Source organism: Talpa europaea (genome assembly GCF_964194135.1).
Source record: "Talpa europaea genome assembly, chromosome: 16".
NCBI classification, from domain to species: Eukaryota; Metazoa; Chordata; class Mammalia; order Eulipotyphla; family Talpidae; genus Talpa; species Talpa europaea.
Window position 1 is genome coordinate 45170098 of NC_140084.1, and position 18222 is coordinate 45188319.

The 18222-nt window shown below is 65.9% G+C and overlaps 2 protein-coding genes across 4 annotated transcripts; both read right to left on the minus strand.

Moving 5' to 3' along the window:
- Nucleotides 1–919: 919 nt before the first annotated feature.
- On the minus strand, nucleotides 920–10165 carry DMPK (DM1 protein kinase; the record flags this gene model as incomplete). Of its 2 annotated transcripts, none has more annotated exons than XM_084257712.1 (15): nucleotides 920–1349; nucleotides 1665–1750; nucleotides 2063–2109; nucleotides 2267–2364; nucleotides 2445–2581; nucleotides 3328–3463; nucleotides 4573–4658; nucleotides 5273–5536; nucleotides 5614–5820; nucleotides 6100–6193; nucleotides 6461–6609; nucleotides 7215–7310; nucleotides 7388–7471; nucleotides 7729–7820; nucleotides 10006–10165. In XM_084257712.1, the coding sequence occupies 15 exons, from the start codon at nucleotides 10163–10165 to the stop codon at nucleotides 1190–1192; spliced, it is 1896 nt and encodes a 631-aa protein (XP_084113838.1). In that variant the 3' UTR covers nucleotides 920–1189. The 2 variants fall into 2 exon arrangements, with proteins under 2 accessions (XP_084113838.1, XP_084113837.1); XM_084257711.1 differs by having other exon boundaries at nucleotides 2445–2647.
- A 1684-nt stretch (nucleotides 10166–11849) lies between these two features.
- On the minus strand, nucleotides 11850–17896 carry DMWD (DM1 locus, WD repeat containing; the record flags this gene model as incomplete). 2 transcript variants are annotated; one of them, XM_084256599.1, is made up of 5 exons in its annotated part: nucleotides 11850–11897; nucleotides 12247–12321; nucleotides 13067–14359; nucleotides 16082–16264; nucleotides 17456–17896. In XM_084256599.1, 5 exons carry the CDS (start codon nucleotides 17894–17896, stop codon nucleotides 11850–11852), a joined length of 2040 nt encoding a protein of 679 aa, XP_084112725.1. The 2 variants fall into 2 exon arrangements, with proteins under 2 accessions (XP_084112725.1, XP_084112726.1); XM_084256600.1 differs by lacking the exon at nucleotides 12247–12321.
- Nucleotides 17897–18222: the final 326 nt, after the last annotated feature.

The following is an 18222-nucleotide window of genomic DNA, read 5'->3' on the forward strand; positions in this document are numbered from 1 at the left end:
TCCCTCCGCCCGGCCGCGCGCCCCGCCCCGCGCGCCCCGCTCAGGGCCTCAGTCTCCCCATCGGGACAGCGGGGAAGGTAACGGGCCGCCCGCGGGGCCCCGGGCGCGAAGCCGCCCCCGCCCCGAGACGGAGCTCCCGCACGCCCCCGTCGGCCGCGTCCTCGGCGGGGCCCCCCCCCCGCCCCATCGCGGCCCGCGCTCCGCCCCTCGGAATTCCCGGCTCCCCGGGGGGCGGGCCTGGCGGGGCGAAGGGGCGGGGCCCGCGCTGGAAAGTTTACAGCAACTTTTCTTGGGCGTGAGCCCCGGAACGGATGCGCGTGGCCCGCGCAGGCGCAGTGCAGGAGGACGGCCGCGCGCGCCGGCCCAGCCCCCTCTTCCCGGCGGGCGGGGGGCACAGCTGGGCCGCAGCTGGAAGGGGGAGGAGCCGCCCGGGCGCCCCCTCGCCGCCTCGCATTGGTCGGATGTCGAAGCCCAGCCCCGCCCCGCCCCGCCCCGCCCCTGCGGCGCCCGCGCGCTCGCGCCCGGCCATTGGCCCCCCCCGCCCGCGGCCCCGCCCCCTGGGCGGCCTCCCCGCCGCGGCGGCCCCGACGCCGGAGTCCGGGCCTTGGCTGACAAGGGGGCTCTTTATTCGCGAGGGCCGGGGGTGGGGTACCAGGTGGGGGGAAAACAATAAATACCGAGGAATGTTGGGGGTCTCAGTGCATCCAAAACGTGGACCGGGGTGCCGGGGCCCGTCAGCGGGGCTGAGGCCAGGCCAATAAATACCCGCCCCGCGGGGCGGGCGGGGCGGCCGCGCCCGAGAGCCGCGTCGGGGGGGCGGGCGCGCGGCGCGGGCTGCACAAGCAGAGGCCCCGCGGCGGCGGCGGGCGGAGCGCCCCGGGAGAGCTCGAAGCCGGCGAGCCGCGGAGCGGGCGCGTGGAGGTGAGCGACGGGCGGCCGAGCCCCGGCCCGGGCCTCCTCCGCGGCGCGGCCCAGCGCTGGCGCCCCCCGCCCGGGGGCTGCGGCGCCCCGGCCACACGCCTCTCGCGCCCGGCTCCGCGCGCCCCGCCCTCCCCGGCCGCCTGGCGCGCGCCCGGATCACAGGGCGGGGGCTGCGGCGGGAGCGGGGGCCGGAGCCGGAGCCGGCGCCGCCAGGGCTTTCTGGGCCGGGCCCGGGTGACCCGACCTCCGGCGGGACCCGAGCGGGGCTCTAGGGGTCAGGGGGCGAAGGAGGCTCCCCGGAGGTGCCAGACTGGGGCGAGTTGGTCGGCGCTGGCCGCCAGCCCAGCGCAGCCCACGGCGGCGGCACCAGCCAGCGCAGCGGCGAACAGCAGCAGGGAACGCGCCTCCGGTAGGCCAGGCTTAGGGACCTGCGGGCGAGGGGGCGGGGTCAGCGCGACGGCGGCCCCCGATTGGCTCCCGGGCCTCGCCCCGCCCACGCCCTCCAGCCTTCCTGTGCCCGCCCCGCCTCCCGGGCCGCTCTGGTTGGTTGGCTCCCAGGCCTCCAGTCTTCTCCCAACTCCTCATTGGCTGCCTCCTCACTGTGTTGATTGGCTGCCCGAGCGCCCCCCCTTCCCGCGGCCAGCCCAGCCCCGCAGGGGTGCGCTAAGCGGAGGCGGCTCCCGGCGCGTGGGGCGAAGCGGGGGCGCCGCGGCGGGCGGGCGGGCGTGAGCAGCCGGACGTACCCTGGCAGGGAGCAGCAGGTGGCGGCGGTGCATGGGGCCTGACCCCACCAGCGGGCATTGGCCCAGAGCCACGGCCGGGGGGCCATCTAGCTGGAGAGAGAAGGGACAGGTGACCCGATCGGAGCCCAGCCCGGCCCGGACGCCCTAGGCGGGGTCGGGAGGAGAGAGACAGCGAGGGGAGTGGAGGTCGGGGAGAGAATCTAGGGAGATCCCGCAAGGGATCTGGTGAAAAAGCCTCAGCCGAAAGATCTGGTAGCAGGGTAGCTGAGTGGTGGGTGTCTGCCGCTTGGAACCCCGAAGAGGCGGGGTGAGCCCTAAACCTGGACGGGTAGATGGGGAGGTACAGGCTCTGCAGAGGGGGCAGCAAGCTTAATGAACGGGAAAAAGAGGGGTCTTACATGGGAAGGTGGATCCGTGGCCCGGGGTGTGGGGACCCCCGTGACAGCTGGAAGGAGAAGAGAGAGGCGTAGGGCGCGTGGAGGGACGGAGGTGGCGCGGCGTGCCCCAGCCTGGGCCCCTGGCCCGCCCCCAGGTGTCCACACACACCCGCAGGCCCACCGCCCCTTGGCGCCCCAGGAACAGGAGGCGGACAGGAGACTCGCCTGCAGCTCCCTCAGCCTGCAGCGACTCCATCTGCTCCTGCAGCTGTCGGATGTGCTCCTCCAGATCTCGGTTCCTTGCCTGGGCCTCCCGGAGTTGACTGCGGGAAGGTAAGGATGTGAGCCCCTGGGCATCCTGACTAGAAGCAGACAGGCCAAGTGCCCTCATCCCCAGCCAGACCTGGCAAAGTTCTGGTTAGCAATGCGGATGGCCTCCAGCTCCTGGCTCAGGCTTTGCCGGGTAAACACCTCCTCCTCCAGGGCCTCCTGGAGATCTCCCTGCATCACCTCTGCCTCCTCCACCAACGGGATGGCCACCTGGATGATCTCTGGAGCCACCTCTTGCACGGCCTTGGGAATGGTCTCCAGAACTGCGGCTTCAGCCTGCTCTTGGGGACCAGGCTTAGGGCTGCCTGTAGCTTCTGCAGCACTGGACACCTGCACATAGGTCCCAGGCCTGGCATCCTCCCTCGACCTCTAGGTCTTTCTGGAATCCCCACAGCTCCTGCAATGATCCAAGTCCCCTCCCTCCCGCACCCCAGTCTCCCCGGGGCTCTGGCCTTTAGGCAGCTCCCTTCCCACCCTCCTTCCAAAGGGCTTTCCCAAGACACTTCAGTTAAGCCTGCCTGCCCAGCTTACCATCTTTCTAGCCTCTGTGCCTTCAGGGGAGAAGGCCTGCTGCACAGAGGGCCCTGTTGGCAGGGCCCCACCCTCTCCACCCCAGCAAGGACAGTTTGACTTCACTACCCTCCTTTCAGGCTCAAGAACACAGTAGCTGGTTCCCACCGCAGGGCCTTGACCCTTGAGGTTCTCTCTGCTGACCCCTGGGCATTTTCCTTCCCCTTCTAGGCCTCCTGTAGGGTTCCCCTCCTCGTAGAGTCCCCTACACACACACACTCACTCATTCACTCCCTCCCTGCCCTGCAGAAGTAACTTGTCTTATATGTTTTTTGTTTCCTGTGGAGTAAGCTCTCAGAGGGCTTAACAGTCCACGGCACATCCCAGAAGCCTTTGCCTTTTCTCCTGGACTCTGCCCTGACTGACCCTCTCCTCCAAGGACTCACTGTCTCCTCCAGCGGGGACACCATGGGCTCCAGGCTGGGCATCTGCCCAGGTGGCTCGAGCATGGGCTCGGCCTTAGGTTTGGCCTCAGGCTGGACCTCCAGTTCCATGGGCGTGGGGCCTGGGACCTCATCATCCCTGGGAAAGGCAGAAGGTGAGCGAACAGAGACCCAGCCCCACCACAGAGGCTGTGACCCCCCTGGGGCTCTGAGCCATAGCTCCCGGGCAGCCAGACCCTAGGCCATGGCTTGAGAGGGAGAGGGGCAGAGAGTGAGGGGCACAGATTTCCTCTTGTCAGGGGAAGGCCTGCCTCTCACATGGCCTCAGGCCCCAAGGTGCTGCCTTCTCTGCACCTGCTGCAGGAATGTGGGGTCCAGACACCCATGTTCTGAGGTCCATTTCCCCTCCTCCATGTGACCTTTGCAGACCTCTCTCCTTAGGCCCTCAGGACAGCATGCCCCCCTCACCCCAACTGCTGGAGGGAGACACCGCCCCAGGACTGAAATCGCAGTCCCCCCTCCAACCCAGCCACCCTCCCGTGGAAATGTGTCAAGGACCTGAGGGTGGGGGACAGGTGCCAGCCAGACACACCCCGCGGCAGGTCCCCAGCATGGGCTCAGCAGAGGAGGGGTTAAGTGAGCCTGAGCCGGTGTGAGGAGACTGGGCCAGGCTCTCTTGCAGTTCATTCACGATGAGAAATGACGGCAGCAATCCTTGTCTGGTGCAGAACAGGTGGGAATCCAGCCCGTTCTCACAGTTAGCGTGTGTGTGCATGCAGGAGGGGGGCCACAGCTGCCAGTGGGCTTCCTCTACCGTTACCTGTATTTTCTAATTTATCTGTGACAAGCAATCTATTACTTGTATAATTAATGTTCTTGAAAGGCTTTGTGGTTACATGAGTGATTCAGCAAATTAGTATTCTTTTCACATTGACTTAAAAAGCCTCCACTTCTCACTTTCCAAGAGTCTGAGCTCTCATCACTGTACTGAAGCCTAAGTGGGAAGATTCTGGAAGGCCAAATCCGAAGTTCTAAGGTTTTTCACATAAATCTAAAATCTCAAGGTATTATGGCCTGAGATTTTAAGGTCTGACAAATCTGAACTCCTAAAAGTCTTTGGTCTCAAGACCATAAACTTCAAGTTTCATCCTGCAGTTCTAGGGGACCCAAGTGTGCCAGGAGGCAGGACCCCTGAGCAAGCTCCCAGGACTCTGGAGGCCACACCCCACACCCATAGGCAGCACTTACCGGAGGGCCATGCAGGAGTAAGAGAAGCCCACAAAAGGTAGATGGACTCCTAGCGGCATGCCTTCCCGCATGTCTGACAGCGTCTCCTACACGGGGGAAGCACAGGCCTGGGGTGACCAGCCTGGCCCCTCCCCTCTTTCAGGTTTGGCTGAAATGCCCCCCTGCCAACCTAGCTTGGGCCTATCTACAATGGCCCTTTCATCATTTTTCCTATTGAATCCTGCTACTTCAGGGCACTAGCCACAGTATCTTTATATGTATCTCTACACGGTGGGTAGATGAGGGCAGAGCCAGGACACATGACCTGGTGCGTGTGCTTCCCCAGGAGTGCCCAACATAAGGGCACTCAGGCTGAGTGAGTACTCGGACAGCTTGACCAACAGTTGAGAGAGAGAGAATGGCCTAAGGAAGAGAGCTTCCTCTAGCCTCTCATCTTTCCAGCCCAGATATCCCCTCCTCCAGGAAGCCCTCCAGGACCTTCCATTGGGGGCATCATTGTCTGAGGACAAGGGTGTGTCCCCCACTGCACTGCGAGTCTAGGTCACTGCTGGGTTCCCAGGCCTGGGAAGGCGCACAGCAGGTGCTCTAGGGAAGGAAGGATTTCAGAATTTCTCCTGGTAGGCACTATTCTGACCCCGACTTTAAGCTGGTGGGATGGGGGGCGGAAACCCTCTGCTGAACAGTAATTGTCGGTACCTACCCCGCCCCCGCTCACCATGGCAGTGAGCCCGTCCTCCACCAAATCAAAGTTGCACGTGTCCGTGGCACCCTCGAAATCCGGTGCAAAGGGGGGCACGCTGTCTCGGAGACTGTCCCAGTCAAGACCAAAGAAAAAGGGATGCTTTCGGAAATCATCTGCTCCTTGCCTGCCCAGCCGCGTCTCGGGGGGACACAGTAGTCGCTGGATGAGGTCGCGAGCCTCCTCTGGGACCCCTGCGTCGGCCAGCGGTAGAGACAGGTGCTCCTGCTCGGAAAGTGAGGGATGTTGACCTGGGAGCACACTCGCCGAGAGCAACCAGGGGTTCCTGGAGCCACCCTCACCTTGTAGTGCACGATCTTGCCATAGGTCTCCGCCTTGGAGTCGGCATAGAAGGGCGTCTGGCCGTAGAACATTTCATAGGCGAACACACCTAGGGCCCACCAGTCACACTCGGGCCCGTAGCAGCCTGCCCCGGGCCCGCCGCCCACGGCCTGCAGGATCTCGGGGGACAGGTAGTCCGGGGTGCCGACAGCCACCAGCGACCGCACCTGAGCCAACAGCACGGGAGCTGAACTTGGCCCCGCCCCTCCAAACTTGGCCCCACCCCTTTCCTAGCCCCGCCCCAGGGGCTTAGTCCCGCCACCTGCCTGTCCTAACCCTGCCCACCCAGACACACCTGGAGCCCCTCCTCGTCCCTCCAAACCGAGCCCCGCTCCCACACCAGCGCGGCCGCGCCTCAGCCCTGGCCCCACACGCTGCATCTCCCGGCCCCGCCTGCTCCCCCTCCTCGTCGGGGGCCGCGGGGCCGCGGCGGGGCGCCAGCTCACCGTTCCGTCCGCGCGCAATTTGAGACAGGAGCCGAAATCCGCCAAGCGGATGTGGCCGCAGCAGTCCAGCAGGATGTTGTCGGGCTTGATGTCCCTGCGCAGAGCGGGGAGGGGAGGGCGGGGGGAATAAGGGGCCTGCCGCCCACCCCCTCGCCGGGCCCCACCCCCTCGCAGCACCCCCTCAGGCCCCGCCCGCGAGCGCCGCCCCTCCTCCAAGTCCCGCCCCTCCAGGTACCTCACCGAGGGTTTGCCCCCTTCGGGGATTCTGGTGTTCAACCCCACTCCTCCGGTCCTGTCCCCAGTGCGCCCCAACCCACGAGGCCCCTCTCTGGGCCCCGCCCCGCAGCCCCGCACTGCGCACCTGTGCACATAGCCCAGTCGGTGCACCGAGTCTATGGCCAAGACAATCTCTGCCAGGTAGAAGCGCGCCATCTCGGCCGGGATCCGCTCCCCAAACTTGCTCAGCAGCGTTAGCAGGTCCCCGCCCACGTAGTACTCCATGACCAGGTACTGGGAGGGGGCGCGTCATTGTGGGGTCTGCAGCCCCCCGAGGCGCCCAAAGCTGATGGCCGGAGACTCCCGGAGATGCCCCAGCCCTGGGCAGAGACCCGCAGCCGCAGCCCCAGGAGGACAGAAGGTATCTCCAGGGCCAAATCGGAGCTCCCCTCCCGAAGAAACCCCAGTTCTCCCAGGATACCGCGGAAAGAGGCTCACTCCCGAGAGAGAGAGAGAGAGAGAGAGAGAGAGAGACAGAGAGAGAGACAGAGAGAGAGAGAGACAGAGAGAGAGAGAGAACCAGAAGCCTCCCCGGGCCAGCGCAGGCCCGGCAGGAACGCGCTGCCCAGGGACCCCTCCCGTGGGCTAGGTAAGTCTACTCCGCTCCGGGCACGAGACTCGAGGACGACAGCGGCCTCTGAGCACCGTCCCCCGGCACGGCCGGGGAAAAGCCGACTGGGACATCTCCCCGCCCCGACCCCTCGCTGACTCTCCCGAGGCGCTGGAGGCAGCCCGCAGCCCGCCCCCTGCCCGCCCGCTGCCCCCTGCCCGCCCCCTGCCCGCCCGCTGCCCGCCTCGCCAGCCGCTGCGGAGCTGGCCCAGGGCCCCGAGGGGCTCACCAGGTAATTTTCGTCCTGAAAGGCGAAGTGCAGCTGCGTGATCCAGCGCTGGTCCCCGTTCACCAACACGTCCCTCTCTTCACGGAAGCAAGACACCTGGGGGGCACCCGGAGGCCTGAAGCGGGTAGTGGGGGGCGGGGCGGGCGCCTTGCACAGTCAGACCCGGCCCTCACCTCGCCTCTCTTCAGCATGTCCCACTTATTCATGATCTTCATGGCGTACACCTGCCCCGTCTGCTTCATCTTCACCACGGCTACCTGAAGGCCGAAACGGGGTGACCAGCGCCGAGGCGCAGGCGGTGGGCCCGGGACTCGCCGGGCTGGACTCCGCCCCTAGCCCCGCCCCGAGGCGGCCCTCCCAGGCCCCGCCCGTCGACCGCGAGCCCCGCGGTTCTAAACTCATTCATCAATTTCTAAAGCCCCGCCCCAAACGCCTAAGTCCCGCCCCAAATGAATAAGCCCCGCCCACTGCCAGTGAAGTCGCGTCTCCGCCCACTGAGGAGCTCAGGGCTCACCTCACTGAACGCCCCGCGTCCGATCACCTTCAGAATCTCAAAGTCATCCCTCTGCAGTCGAGCCTCCTTAAGCCTGGCCGCGATGGGATCCACTGGGGCGGGGGAGGTGAGCACCGAGTGTCACCGGGACGGCCGCCAGGCGGGGGAGTCCCACCTTCTGCCTCCTCTCCTGCCCCTCGGTTTCACCTTAGCACTGACTCCCAGGGCTTCCCCGCACAGTGTGAGGTCCTGGACACCCCAAACTGCCCCACGGCAAAGTGAGGTGGGATGCCCGGGAGTCCCTTTTAGGATAGGCATTGCGCCAGCTGGCTCTGGGGGCGCAGGCTGGAGAAGGGGTATCAAGTTTGCAGGAGGGAGGCCCTGAAGAGCAGAGGGAGAAGAAACCAGGCCTCGTTCTTAGAGCTCCCTGGGCTTCCGGTGAGCCCCCCACTGCCTGTGACAGAGAGCCAACCCCCACCCCAGGGTCTCATCTTGTCCCCGGCTGCAGGCGGCAAGTGGCTTCATCCAGGGCCTGGAGGTTCTGATGTGGGCAGCCCTGGACCGCAGTGGGAGAGAGACCACCCCTGCTTTGGGGGAAATGCAGGTGGTTCTGAGACAAAGGGGGAGACAAAGTCGGGTGCCCACTTCGGGGCTCAGTTCAAGTGTCCTCCCGACCCTGGGTGGGGGGCTTTACCCCTTATTTACAGGCGGGGATCACAGCAGAGACAGGTGAGGTCATTTGCCCGAGGTCCTGGCTGGGAACGTTAAGAGGACTGTTTGGGAAGGGGAGGCTGGGGTGGAGCAGGACACTCAGGGGCCTGGGGAGAGGGAGGCCTGGCCCTCCCCCAGGGGGTGGAAGAAGCTGGGGTGCTAGCAGGCAAGATGGAGAGAGGGAAGGGGCTGAGTAGGAACGAGGGGAGGCAGCGGGTGATGGAGGAGAGGAGCCCCCACAGGACTGGGGTTCAGGGAGAGTGGGCCAGCAGGGACGCACCAGCCCTGGCCCGGGATGGGGGAGGGAGGAGAGCGCCAAGACATTGAGCCCTTTTAAGGCAGCGGGAACCCGGGCCCCCTCCGCCTCCCGGGCAGCCTGCAGGGGAGGGGCCGCAGGACGCTGCCAGGCCAGAAAAGGAGAGCTCCTTAAGGGACAGCCAGACCCCTGCCCCCGCCCCGGGGCTCAGTTTACCCAGCCCTCCCAGCCGCAGGCATCCTCGGCCAAAAGGGGCCTGAGCGAGTTGCCCACGGCGGGGGGAGGTGGGGAGAAGGTTCTTCCAGAGGCCGAGTGCCAGGCCCCGGGCCTCCACCTTCCCATCTTCAAAATGGGAGCAGGGAGCCTGCGGGGCCTGGCTCAGAGAGGGCCTTAAGGAAAGAGGGAGAAGGTGGAGACAGGCAGCTCTGGGTAGAGGGCCAGGGCCGCACGCCACCCGGGACCACGGGCAAGCCACGCGGGGGCAGAGCAGTGGGGGTGTCGGAGGCCCAGAGCCCAGAGGGGCCGGTGTCCTGGCCAGGAGCGGGGGAGGCAGCCAGGGCCAGAGGCCGAGAGCTAGCATTTTCCCTCCGGACTTGTCTCCAGGGGCCAACGGGGCCAGAAGGGGCTTGGCAGGAGAGCTGGAAGGTTGGAGGCCTGAAGAACTAGGTCTGGGGGCCTCGGGGCCCCAGCGCTAACTCAGGTCGACTAGTAGCGACCAACACTGGGGATGGGGGAGCATACCCAGGCCCTTCCAGTTCCCCCTCCATCCAGGGGCCAAGGGGAGCTGGCCGAGGGCGCCTGCCTGCGGGCTGGTCCTGCAGGGCCGGCCTGAGTCACTGCCCTCCTAGCGCCTGGGCACCTGTTGGGCCAGCTGGAGAGGCTGGCGCCGAGCACCTGCTTGTCGGCTGCGCCCCTGGCAGCTGCCCCTTGCTGCCCCTCCCTGCTTGCCCCTGTGCTCTGGGAAACCAGGGGGGAGGCCCATCCGGTGGGGGGACTGCTGAGAGGGCCCCCTGATGTCTCCACGCATCAACTGAGTAAGGGGTGCAGGGAACTTTGGGAGCCATCCGGTCTAGCCCAGCCCGGGCTCCCCGCTCTGGCTCTGAGTGTGGCTGCCCCGGCCTTCACTGACCTCTCTCTGCCCTGACAGGGTGGCACAGGGGTAGGGGTGTGCCACCCTGAGATCCAGGCCCCAGCTCTGGGCCCCCGAAGGGAAGGCTCTCCCCATGTCCATTCTGTCCCCCAACGGTCAGCCCGCATGCCCAGCCCTATCTGTTGGCTCGGTCCTGCTACCACCCCTCAATCTGGGGAAGCCCATGCAGACAGGCACTCACCCCACTGCAAGAAGTCGGCCACGTACTTGTCCTGGGCCAGATCCGAGGCGCCCAGCTCCTGGTGGACGCCCAGGAGAAGGTCGAGCAGGGGCTCCAGCCCCAGGAAGCCGGGGTCCAGTGCCAGCTGCCGGAGCCGCCGCAGCCGCACCTCGGCTGACATGTCGGCCAGACAGCACCATGGCCCCTCCCCGGGCCCGGGGCGCAAGGTCCTCCTGTCACGGGGCCTGGCGGGCTGGGTCCAGGCCCACGGGCCCTGGTCTCATGTCCGGCTGTTCCTGGCCCTCCCGAGCCTCTCTGGGCGCTTCTCTGCTGGCTGCTGAGGCCTCCTCTCCTTATCCCCACCCCTCGGTCCGGCCCCCTCCCGCCTCCCAACCTTAACCCCTCACAAACCAGGCCCCCCAACTCCCTCCTCCCAGGGCCCCTCAGGCGCTTCGGTGTGACATGGGGGTGGAGAATGTCAACTGCACCCCTCCATAAAAAGGCGAAGCCAAGCGAAAAGCCACAGGTGTGACAGATGACAAAGGAGCCTCCCATTCCCCAGAGGGGGCCAATCGAGGTTGCATGCAAACACCCCTCCCAAGCCCTGAACTCGGGGGGAGGAGGGACCGGTGGGGCCTGGAAAGGGGGGCAGGGGCCAGGACAGCTTCACGGGGTGACTCAGCCACGGGTTCAGGCTTCCGATGGTTTAAATTTAGCCCGCAGGCCCTCTGCTCTGCGCTGACCTTTTTTTGGCAGGAGGTGGGGAAGGGGTGGTGAGAGAAGGGAGGCCCTCAGGAGCCAGGAGCCAGGGTGACCCGCTAGCCAAAGCATGGGGGAGGCAGGGAGCCCCCAAAATAGCTCGCTGGCCCCTGGCGGCATAGCCACATTCCTGCCCGGGCTAGGATTAGAACTAGAAACATTTCGGGGGGTGGAGGGCGGTGCAGGGACACCACTCCCTGCGCCTCCGGGCCAGCCAGGAGGGTTGTGTGTTCTCGCCAGGGTGGACAGTTCTCCCGAGGGTCCCAGGGTCTCCAGCCGGCTCTGGACACCTGGGTCTGGCCGAGTCAGCTCAGACTCGGGGTCTGCCCGGGGGACCCCATGTGGATGGGTTCCTGAATGTCCCTGATATGGATAATTTGGGCACTTTCACAAACTGCAAACTCCAGCTCAGGACTCTGACGAGGGGGTCCTGGCAGCCCTCTTCCCTGTAGATCTTGGGGGGCCCTTGGGACACTGTTCTGGCAATAGGGCCCGCTGGGGCTGGTGGGTGCCCCAGCCATGTGCCTTGGGCTGCCCCTCCCTCCTTAGTTTTTTTCTACTAAAAGGGGGTGCAGAGGGGGCGGTTTGGGGGAGGCAGGGCCCAGTATTCGTGTGGTCAAAATGGATGGGTTCTAAGCCTGCAGCGATGCGCGCACAACCCCTCCACACCTCTGCAGAGGGAACAGACGCTGTGAAAACAGGGAACTTTAGTATAAATAAAAGGTCTTGGGGCCAGGGAGGGGCCCCGAGGGGCTTCCATAATTTAACACTCTTCAAAAGCACAAACAATAGCAGGGTGGGTGGCCCACCCCCCAAGGCCACTGGACACCGCAGGGGCCTGTGGAAGTGGGTCTCTTGGGAAGCAACCAGTCACATGCTGGGGACAGGGATGAGCTAACACTGACATTTCAGGGGAAGGGGTCATTGTACTTGGCAGTCCCCATGTCTGGGGGACCCTCTGCCCCCCCAAATTTGTGCAGGGCGGGGGACCGGAGCAGTCCATCTGTCATGGTTAGTCTTGTGAATACGTTGATCCATGAGGTCAGCAGGGAGGGTTACGGCTAGGAGGCTGGGGCGCGGGGCGTGAGACCCCGACGTCCATGACTTCACACCACTGTGCCGCTGGGGGAGTTGCCTGGTTGGGAGGAGATGCCCTGGGGAAGATGAAAGGGGAGATGGAGGGTTAGAGACCACCCAGGGCTGCCAGTCCCACAGAGGAGCCAGCCCGGAGTCCCCAGGCTGCTGCCACCTTGGCCTTGCCCTTGGGTCCACCCCAGACCCCCAGACCGAGGTCCCTCCTCAAGGCTGAGGGGCTCAGCTCAGCTGGCCTCCCTGTCCCAGCAGTCGGCGCTCACGGGTGATGATGAAAGGCCTCAGGTGGTCCTGAGCAGGGGGTGGGGTGGGGTAGAGGTGGGGGGGCAGGAGAGACTGGGGTCCCACCTGACTGGGGGGGTCCTGAGACTCTGGCGGGGGGTAGGGGGCGATCACTCAGGACAGTCCTACCTCTACCACTGACTTGCTGGGTGACCTGGACCAGCTTCCTTCCCCTGTCTGGGCCTCGGACTCCTCATCTGTGAACTAGCGAGATAGAGGGGTCTCCTTCAGGACCTGCCCCACTCTCCAGCCCCCACGCCCCTGCCTCTGAGGCGCTGCGGCGGCGCTCCAGCTCTAGGGACTCGGACCCTGTGGCTCCCAAACCCCCTTCCGGGGCACAGCTCGAGGCCCTCGGACCCGGCACCCTAGCACCTGAACCGGAGCCCGAGGAGCTGAGCAGCTGAGACCACAGCTCCCCACTCACGGTGGCCTGCCCTCGCCTGGGGACGCGCCCTGACCCTTCTGCACCCAGGGGGTGCAGCCACGCAGCGGCCATCCTAAAGCCTCCCTGTGCTAAGAGGTGAGAGCGGGCAGCGACCTGTCCAGCGTCGCACAGGAGCAGAAGCCCGGGCTGGATCCCACAGCCCCGGCGCGACACGCGGGCTGGATGCGGGGACCCAGCTCACGGCTGACCAGACACCGAACCGTCCTCAAAAAGCCTCAGCAGCGGAAAACCCCGTTCGCCACAAAAACGCAGGCTTGACTTCAAGCGGCAAGCCGCGAGCCCCGGCGCGGCCTGAGGGCTGGAGGGCTGGCCGCGGCCGCACCTCGCCCGTGTCTCCCCCGCCCACCCCCTCTCAGCGGGCGCGCCCAAGGGCCCCGAAGCCTGTCACTGCATCTCGGGGGGCCCGGCCGCGAGGAATTCCGTCTTCCTCGTCCCCAGAGGCCAGGTCGCGCCAGCGACACCCCCTCTTCCCGGCTCGCGGCGGGCGGGCGCGGGGCTACTCACTGCCTTGCCCGGCCGGGCCCAGGTGCAGATGAGGCCCTCCTGGCAGGCGGTGATGATGCAGTCCTCCAGGAACAGGAGGACCGTCAGCCGCTCCTGGGCGATCTTCTTGCACACCAGGGGCTCGAGCAGCGGCACCTCGTGGATGCGCGGGCACAGCGCGGTGCCCAGCACCTTGGCCGGGTCCAGGCGGCTGCGGGGCGCGGGGCCGCTGGGCTTGTCCCCGCCGCCCCCGCCGCCGCCGCCGCCGCCGCCGCCGCCCCGGCTGATGTTGCCCAGGCTGTGGTAGCGCTTGTGCTCCTTCTCCGCGCCCCGGTCCCGCCGCTCCTGCAGCGTGAGCGTGGCAAAGCGGCCGATGCTGAAGGGCGTGCCGGGCTCCGGGGTGGCGCTGGGGCCGCCCGCCTTGCCGCTGCCCGCGGGGTGCGGGAGGCTGTTGGAGCGAGACAGTGAGCGGGGCAGGGGGCCGGGCCCGGGCTCGCCACCCCGGGAGCTGCTGCCGGCGGCGGGCGGCGTGGCGCCAGGCGTGCCCGGGAGGGTGCGGGTGCGGGCCAGCGGCGGGTGCGGGTAGAGCACGTCTTCGGTGAGGTCCCACAGGCAGAACTGCGTGTCCTGGCCGGCCGAGCCGAAGCGGTAGGTGATGGAGCCGGCTTTGGGCAGTGGGGAGAGCGGGGCGCCCCCGCCCGAGCCCGTGCCCCCGGCCTCGGGCTCCTCCTCCTCCTCCTCCTCCTCGCCACTCCGGTCCCCATCGCCACTGGCCGCCGAGGCCTCCTCGGCCCTCGTGGTGTAGGGGTCGAAGGCCACGGCGTTGACCCAGGACTTGTGGCCGTGGCCGCGGGCCACCACCCGGCCCTCCGTGAAGGACCACACGGTGACCAGGTCATCCTCGCCGCCCGTCACGACGTAGCGCCCGTCGGGGCTCCAGCACACGCAGAGCAGGCCCCCAAAGTAGCTCTTCATGAGCCCGCGCAGGAGCATGGAGTCGAAGTGGAAGACGCGCAGGCAGCCATCCTGGCTCACGCAGGCCAGGTGCCGGCCGTCGGGCGAGAAGGCGAACTCGTTGAGGGGCCCCTCGCCCACCGCCCACTTGGCCAGTGGGTTGCGGGGTGCCTTGCTCTTGGCAGCGTAGACGGCGAAGCCCTCGCCCTGCTTCAGCAGGCTGTACTGGGGCGGGGCCGAGGCGCACGGGTGGCTGACGTTGTACAGGTACAGGTGGCCGCTGGCGTGGGAGGCCAGGAACAGGCTCTCGGACTGGGGCAGCCACTTCAGGTAAGTCACCTTGGTCTTGTCAATCAGCCGCTGCCAGGGAGACAAGGGCGTTGGGAGAAGGCAACGCACCCCTGGAGACCTCCCCCCACACCAGTCCCCAAGGCCTACGCCCCTGGACAGGAGCTCCCCCATGAGGAAACCAGCCACAGGGCCGACAGGTCAGGAAGGGGGAACGCGGGCGGCAGGGCTGTCTCTGCGCGCCAGGGCTGGCAGGCAGCAGGCGGCATTTCCGGGACGCGTGCGGGAGAAGCGCCCCCTGCACGTGCCACCTCTGCTCCTCTTCCTCTTACCTTACCTCACAGCCTTCCACACAGCCTGTGGGCCTGAGCTCTTCTCACCCACCTCCCTCAACCACGGGCCCCAGCCGCCATCGACCCGGCAGCAGCGGCTCGTGCCCAAGCTCGGCTCTCTGCTCGGGAGCACCAGACACAAGCGTCGCTGCAAGGCAGCCCTGCTCCCGCCTCCACAGCCAGGGGGCCAGAGCGAACACAGCCCTAAAGCCCTTGGGTGGCGGGCACTCTTCATAAAGAACCAAGTCCTCCCAACCACGTAAGGCACTGCTCATTCTTGGGAGGACTGCGAGAAGCAGCCCGTCGTTTCTGTTCTGGGGCTCACACGAGCGGGGGAGACAGACTCTGACTGCCAGTCTTTCCCCTGCTCACAGGCCCGACATGACCCTCCCGGACACTTCTGAGGACTCACCTGCTAGTCGCCCCGTCAATAACTAACCGCCCCGGCCCCAGCGCCTCTCTGCCTCCTGCATCAGGGCTCCACGCCGAACGTGCTTCCCCTGCCAACTTGCCTCACCTCCCTCAGGTCTTGACTCCACTGTCACCTCCTAGCGAGGATGTCCCTGACCACGTATTTCAGCCTCGCCAAGCACTGCCTGCTGAGGTTCTCACCATGGCCCGCACTGCCCTCACACAGCACAGCACCCACAGCAGTCAGCTCACGTGCCAGCATCTGCCTGGCCAGAGAGACGGACGCGCCAGGGGCAGGCCCTGGGCCCAGTCGCCGAGAGGCGCTGCCTGCGGCGCACAGAACTTTCCACGCTCCTTAAAGGTTCAGTGCGTGGAAGACCCCATGCATCTTTCACCCCGTCACTGTTCCACTCAATCCCTCCAGCCGGCCACAAATTCCGCACATGCGGAATCCCTCCTCGGAATGCAGAGGACGAGACACGGGTGAGCCCTGCTCACGCTCAGGCGGTTTGCCCGCAGCTCCTTCTGTGCCCAGCCCGCCCAGGACTGAGCGGTTTGTGTGTGTGAGTTTACACAGTCCTGTGAGGCAGGGAGGAGAGTCCCATTTTGCAGAGGAGGAAAACTGAGGCTCCAAGAGGAACCATCAGCAAAGCCACATGCTAAGTAAAGGCTACAGCAAAGAGCTGAATCTGGTGCCCACAGGGCCCAGAATTTGAAGGGCAAGAGTTCTGGCTTCAAACAAGCCCCAACTAGTGACGAGCCTCAGTTCGCTCATCTGCAAAACAGGTCTCCCAACCCGTTGCCATGTTTCATCAACCTGTGGCCGATGAGAACGCCCGGAGCGACGTGTGCAGCGCGAGGTCTAGCGCACCAGCGGCCGTCACCTCATCCCACAGAGCTGTCAGTCCGGCCCCCGTCTCTCCCTCAGCCTGCCCCCCTCAAGTCTACACTCCTCCCCAGGCAGCTGCAGTCCCGTGCAAACTGCATGCGGGCGGGTGGCCGGGGGTGGCTGGACTGAGGGGCAGTTTGGGCCCTGGGGGCCCACAATCACCTCTTCGTTGAATAGCTTGCTGGTGTCCTTCTTGATGAGATCCAGATACTGCACCTGGCCGGCTGAGAACCCCACCAGCAGGGAGATGGTCTCCGTGGCGGCAGTGAACTGGTTGAAGTCGTGGCAGGTGGGCTGGGTGCCCTTATAGATCCGCTTGTCAATTGGCTTGTTGAGGTCAATGGACTTGAGTGATGGGAGAAAAAGGAGTTAACAGCTTCTACCACCAAGAGGAAGGAAGAGGGTGTTGAGGTTGGGGGAAACCGCTAAGAGGAAGCGGGGTTAGATCCCTGAGGGAAGTGGGTAGGTAGGTGGGTGAGTGGGGAGGGAGAGGGCAACCACAGACAGGAAGGGAGACCCAAATCACAGAGAGGAAAAAAATCAGACAAGAAGGACTCCCCCCCACTCCCCTCCTGAATGAAACCAGTCGCCCCAAAGTTGGACTCCCAATTTCAGGGACACCTCTGCCTACAGTATCAACGTTTAGGGTGCCCAGCCATGGGCTCTTTTCAGTCCTGCCTTGCAACCTCAGCAACCCCCCTGGGGCTCAGCACAATATTCTGAACCCTCCCCAAATCTCAGAGTCACCCAAATCCCCAGAACTCTAAAGACCACAATCCCAAGACTCTCTTCACTTTGGAGCTCCTAAATCTCAGGAGCCCATCATAGTTAAGGGATCCATTAAACTTCACAGCACCCTCCCCCCGCCCCCCAGACACACACATTTTAGGGCCCTTCATCACCTCTGGGGCTCTCGGGATCCCCATCACAAATCAACATTAACTCTAGGGGTCCCATTCCCGCTGGCACCTTCATCACTTTAGACACCCTGAGAATGTCCCCGCTGGACTGTCATCACCTCAGTTTCCCATGAATCAGAGATTTTCATTACCTTCAGAACCCCAGTTTTCTCTAGGGTCCCACTCACCAGGCTACCCAAGTCTCAAGACCCCCCCCAGCACCTCCAGACTGCAGTACCCCTGGGTTGTCCATCACCTCTGAGCCTGCATCACCTGAGACTTCCCAACAGCTGCAGAATGCCTGCCGCCCGGAACCTGGGTGCATTCCATACCCTCTGAGTCCCCATCACCTCCAGAAAACTGACCACCCCAGGTATGCATAACCGGGGGTTCTCACATGACCTGAAGGTTTCCCGTCACCTCTAGGTCGCCAGCACCCCAGGGGTCTCCCATCACCTTTTAGAACCCCGCCTTTCTTACGAGAACTCTGCCGAGCCCGCCCCGCCCCCCATGTCCATCATCTACAGGATGCCCACCTCGGGCCCTATTTCAATTCCGGGGCTTCCCCATCACGCCCGGCTCCCCTAAGGATCCCCACCCTCTCAGCAACCAGGGCCCCACGATGCAGGCCGCTCACCCGCTGGCTCCCGCGGCGGCAGCAGCCCGGGTAGAAATAGAGCTCGCGGCCCAAGTTGAAGCAGACGCGGTCTCCTCCCGCACCCAGCCCGGCGGGCGTGGCGGGTGGCTCCCCGGTCCCGGCGCCGTCGGGCTCCCCGAGGCGCACGAGGCTGAGGCGCACGGCGGGCAGCGCGGGACCGGGACCGGGGCCTGCGGGCGGCGGGGACGGCGCGGAGCCCGCGGCGCCGGGGCCGGCGGCGGAGGCAGGGCCGGGCGGGGGCTGCGGCGGCTGGGGCGGCGCCGGGGTCTGGGCAGAAGCCGGCCCCGACCTGCGAGAGGCGCCGTCGCCGGGGAGCAGTTTGTAGAAGCCCTCGCGGGTGCGGAACTGCGACTTGATCTCCGCGCAGTCCCCCATGACGGCGCCGGGGCCCGAGCCGCCCTCCGAGCCTCCCGCCGCCATCTTGGGCGCCCCCCCCCCCACCGGGCCCCGCGGCTGCCGGACCGCCGCCCGCCGCCGGGCCCCCTGCCGGAAGCCGCGAGCCCGCACCGGAAGGGGTGGGGTCGTCGCCTGGGCGACGCCTCTTCGATTGGCAACGGAGTCCGGAGGCGGGACGAGCCACGGCCGTCGCTCGGGTAACGGAACGGGTGCTGTGGGCGGGGCGAAGAGGTGGGCGCGGCCTTCGTAGCTGGGACCGCACGGTGATTGGCTGCGGGGGCGGGGCCCGCAGTGGAAAGGGGGCGTGGCCACTTGAGAGCCCAATTCCCTGGCAACGGCGCCTTGGGAAC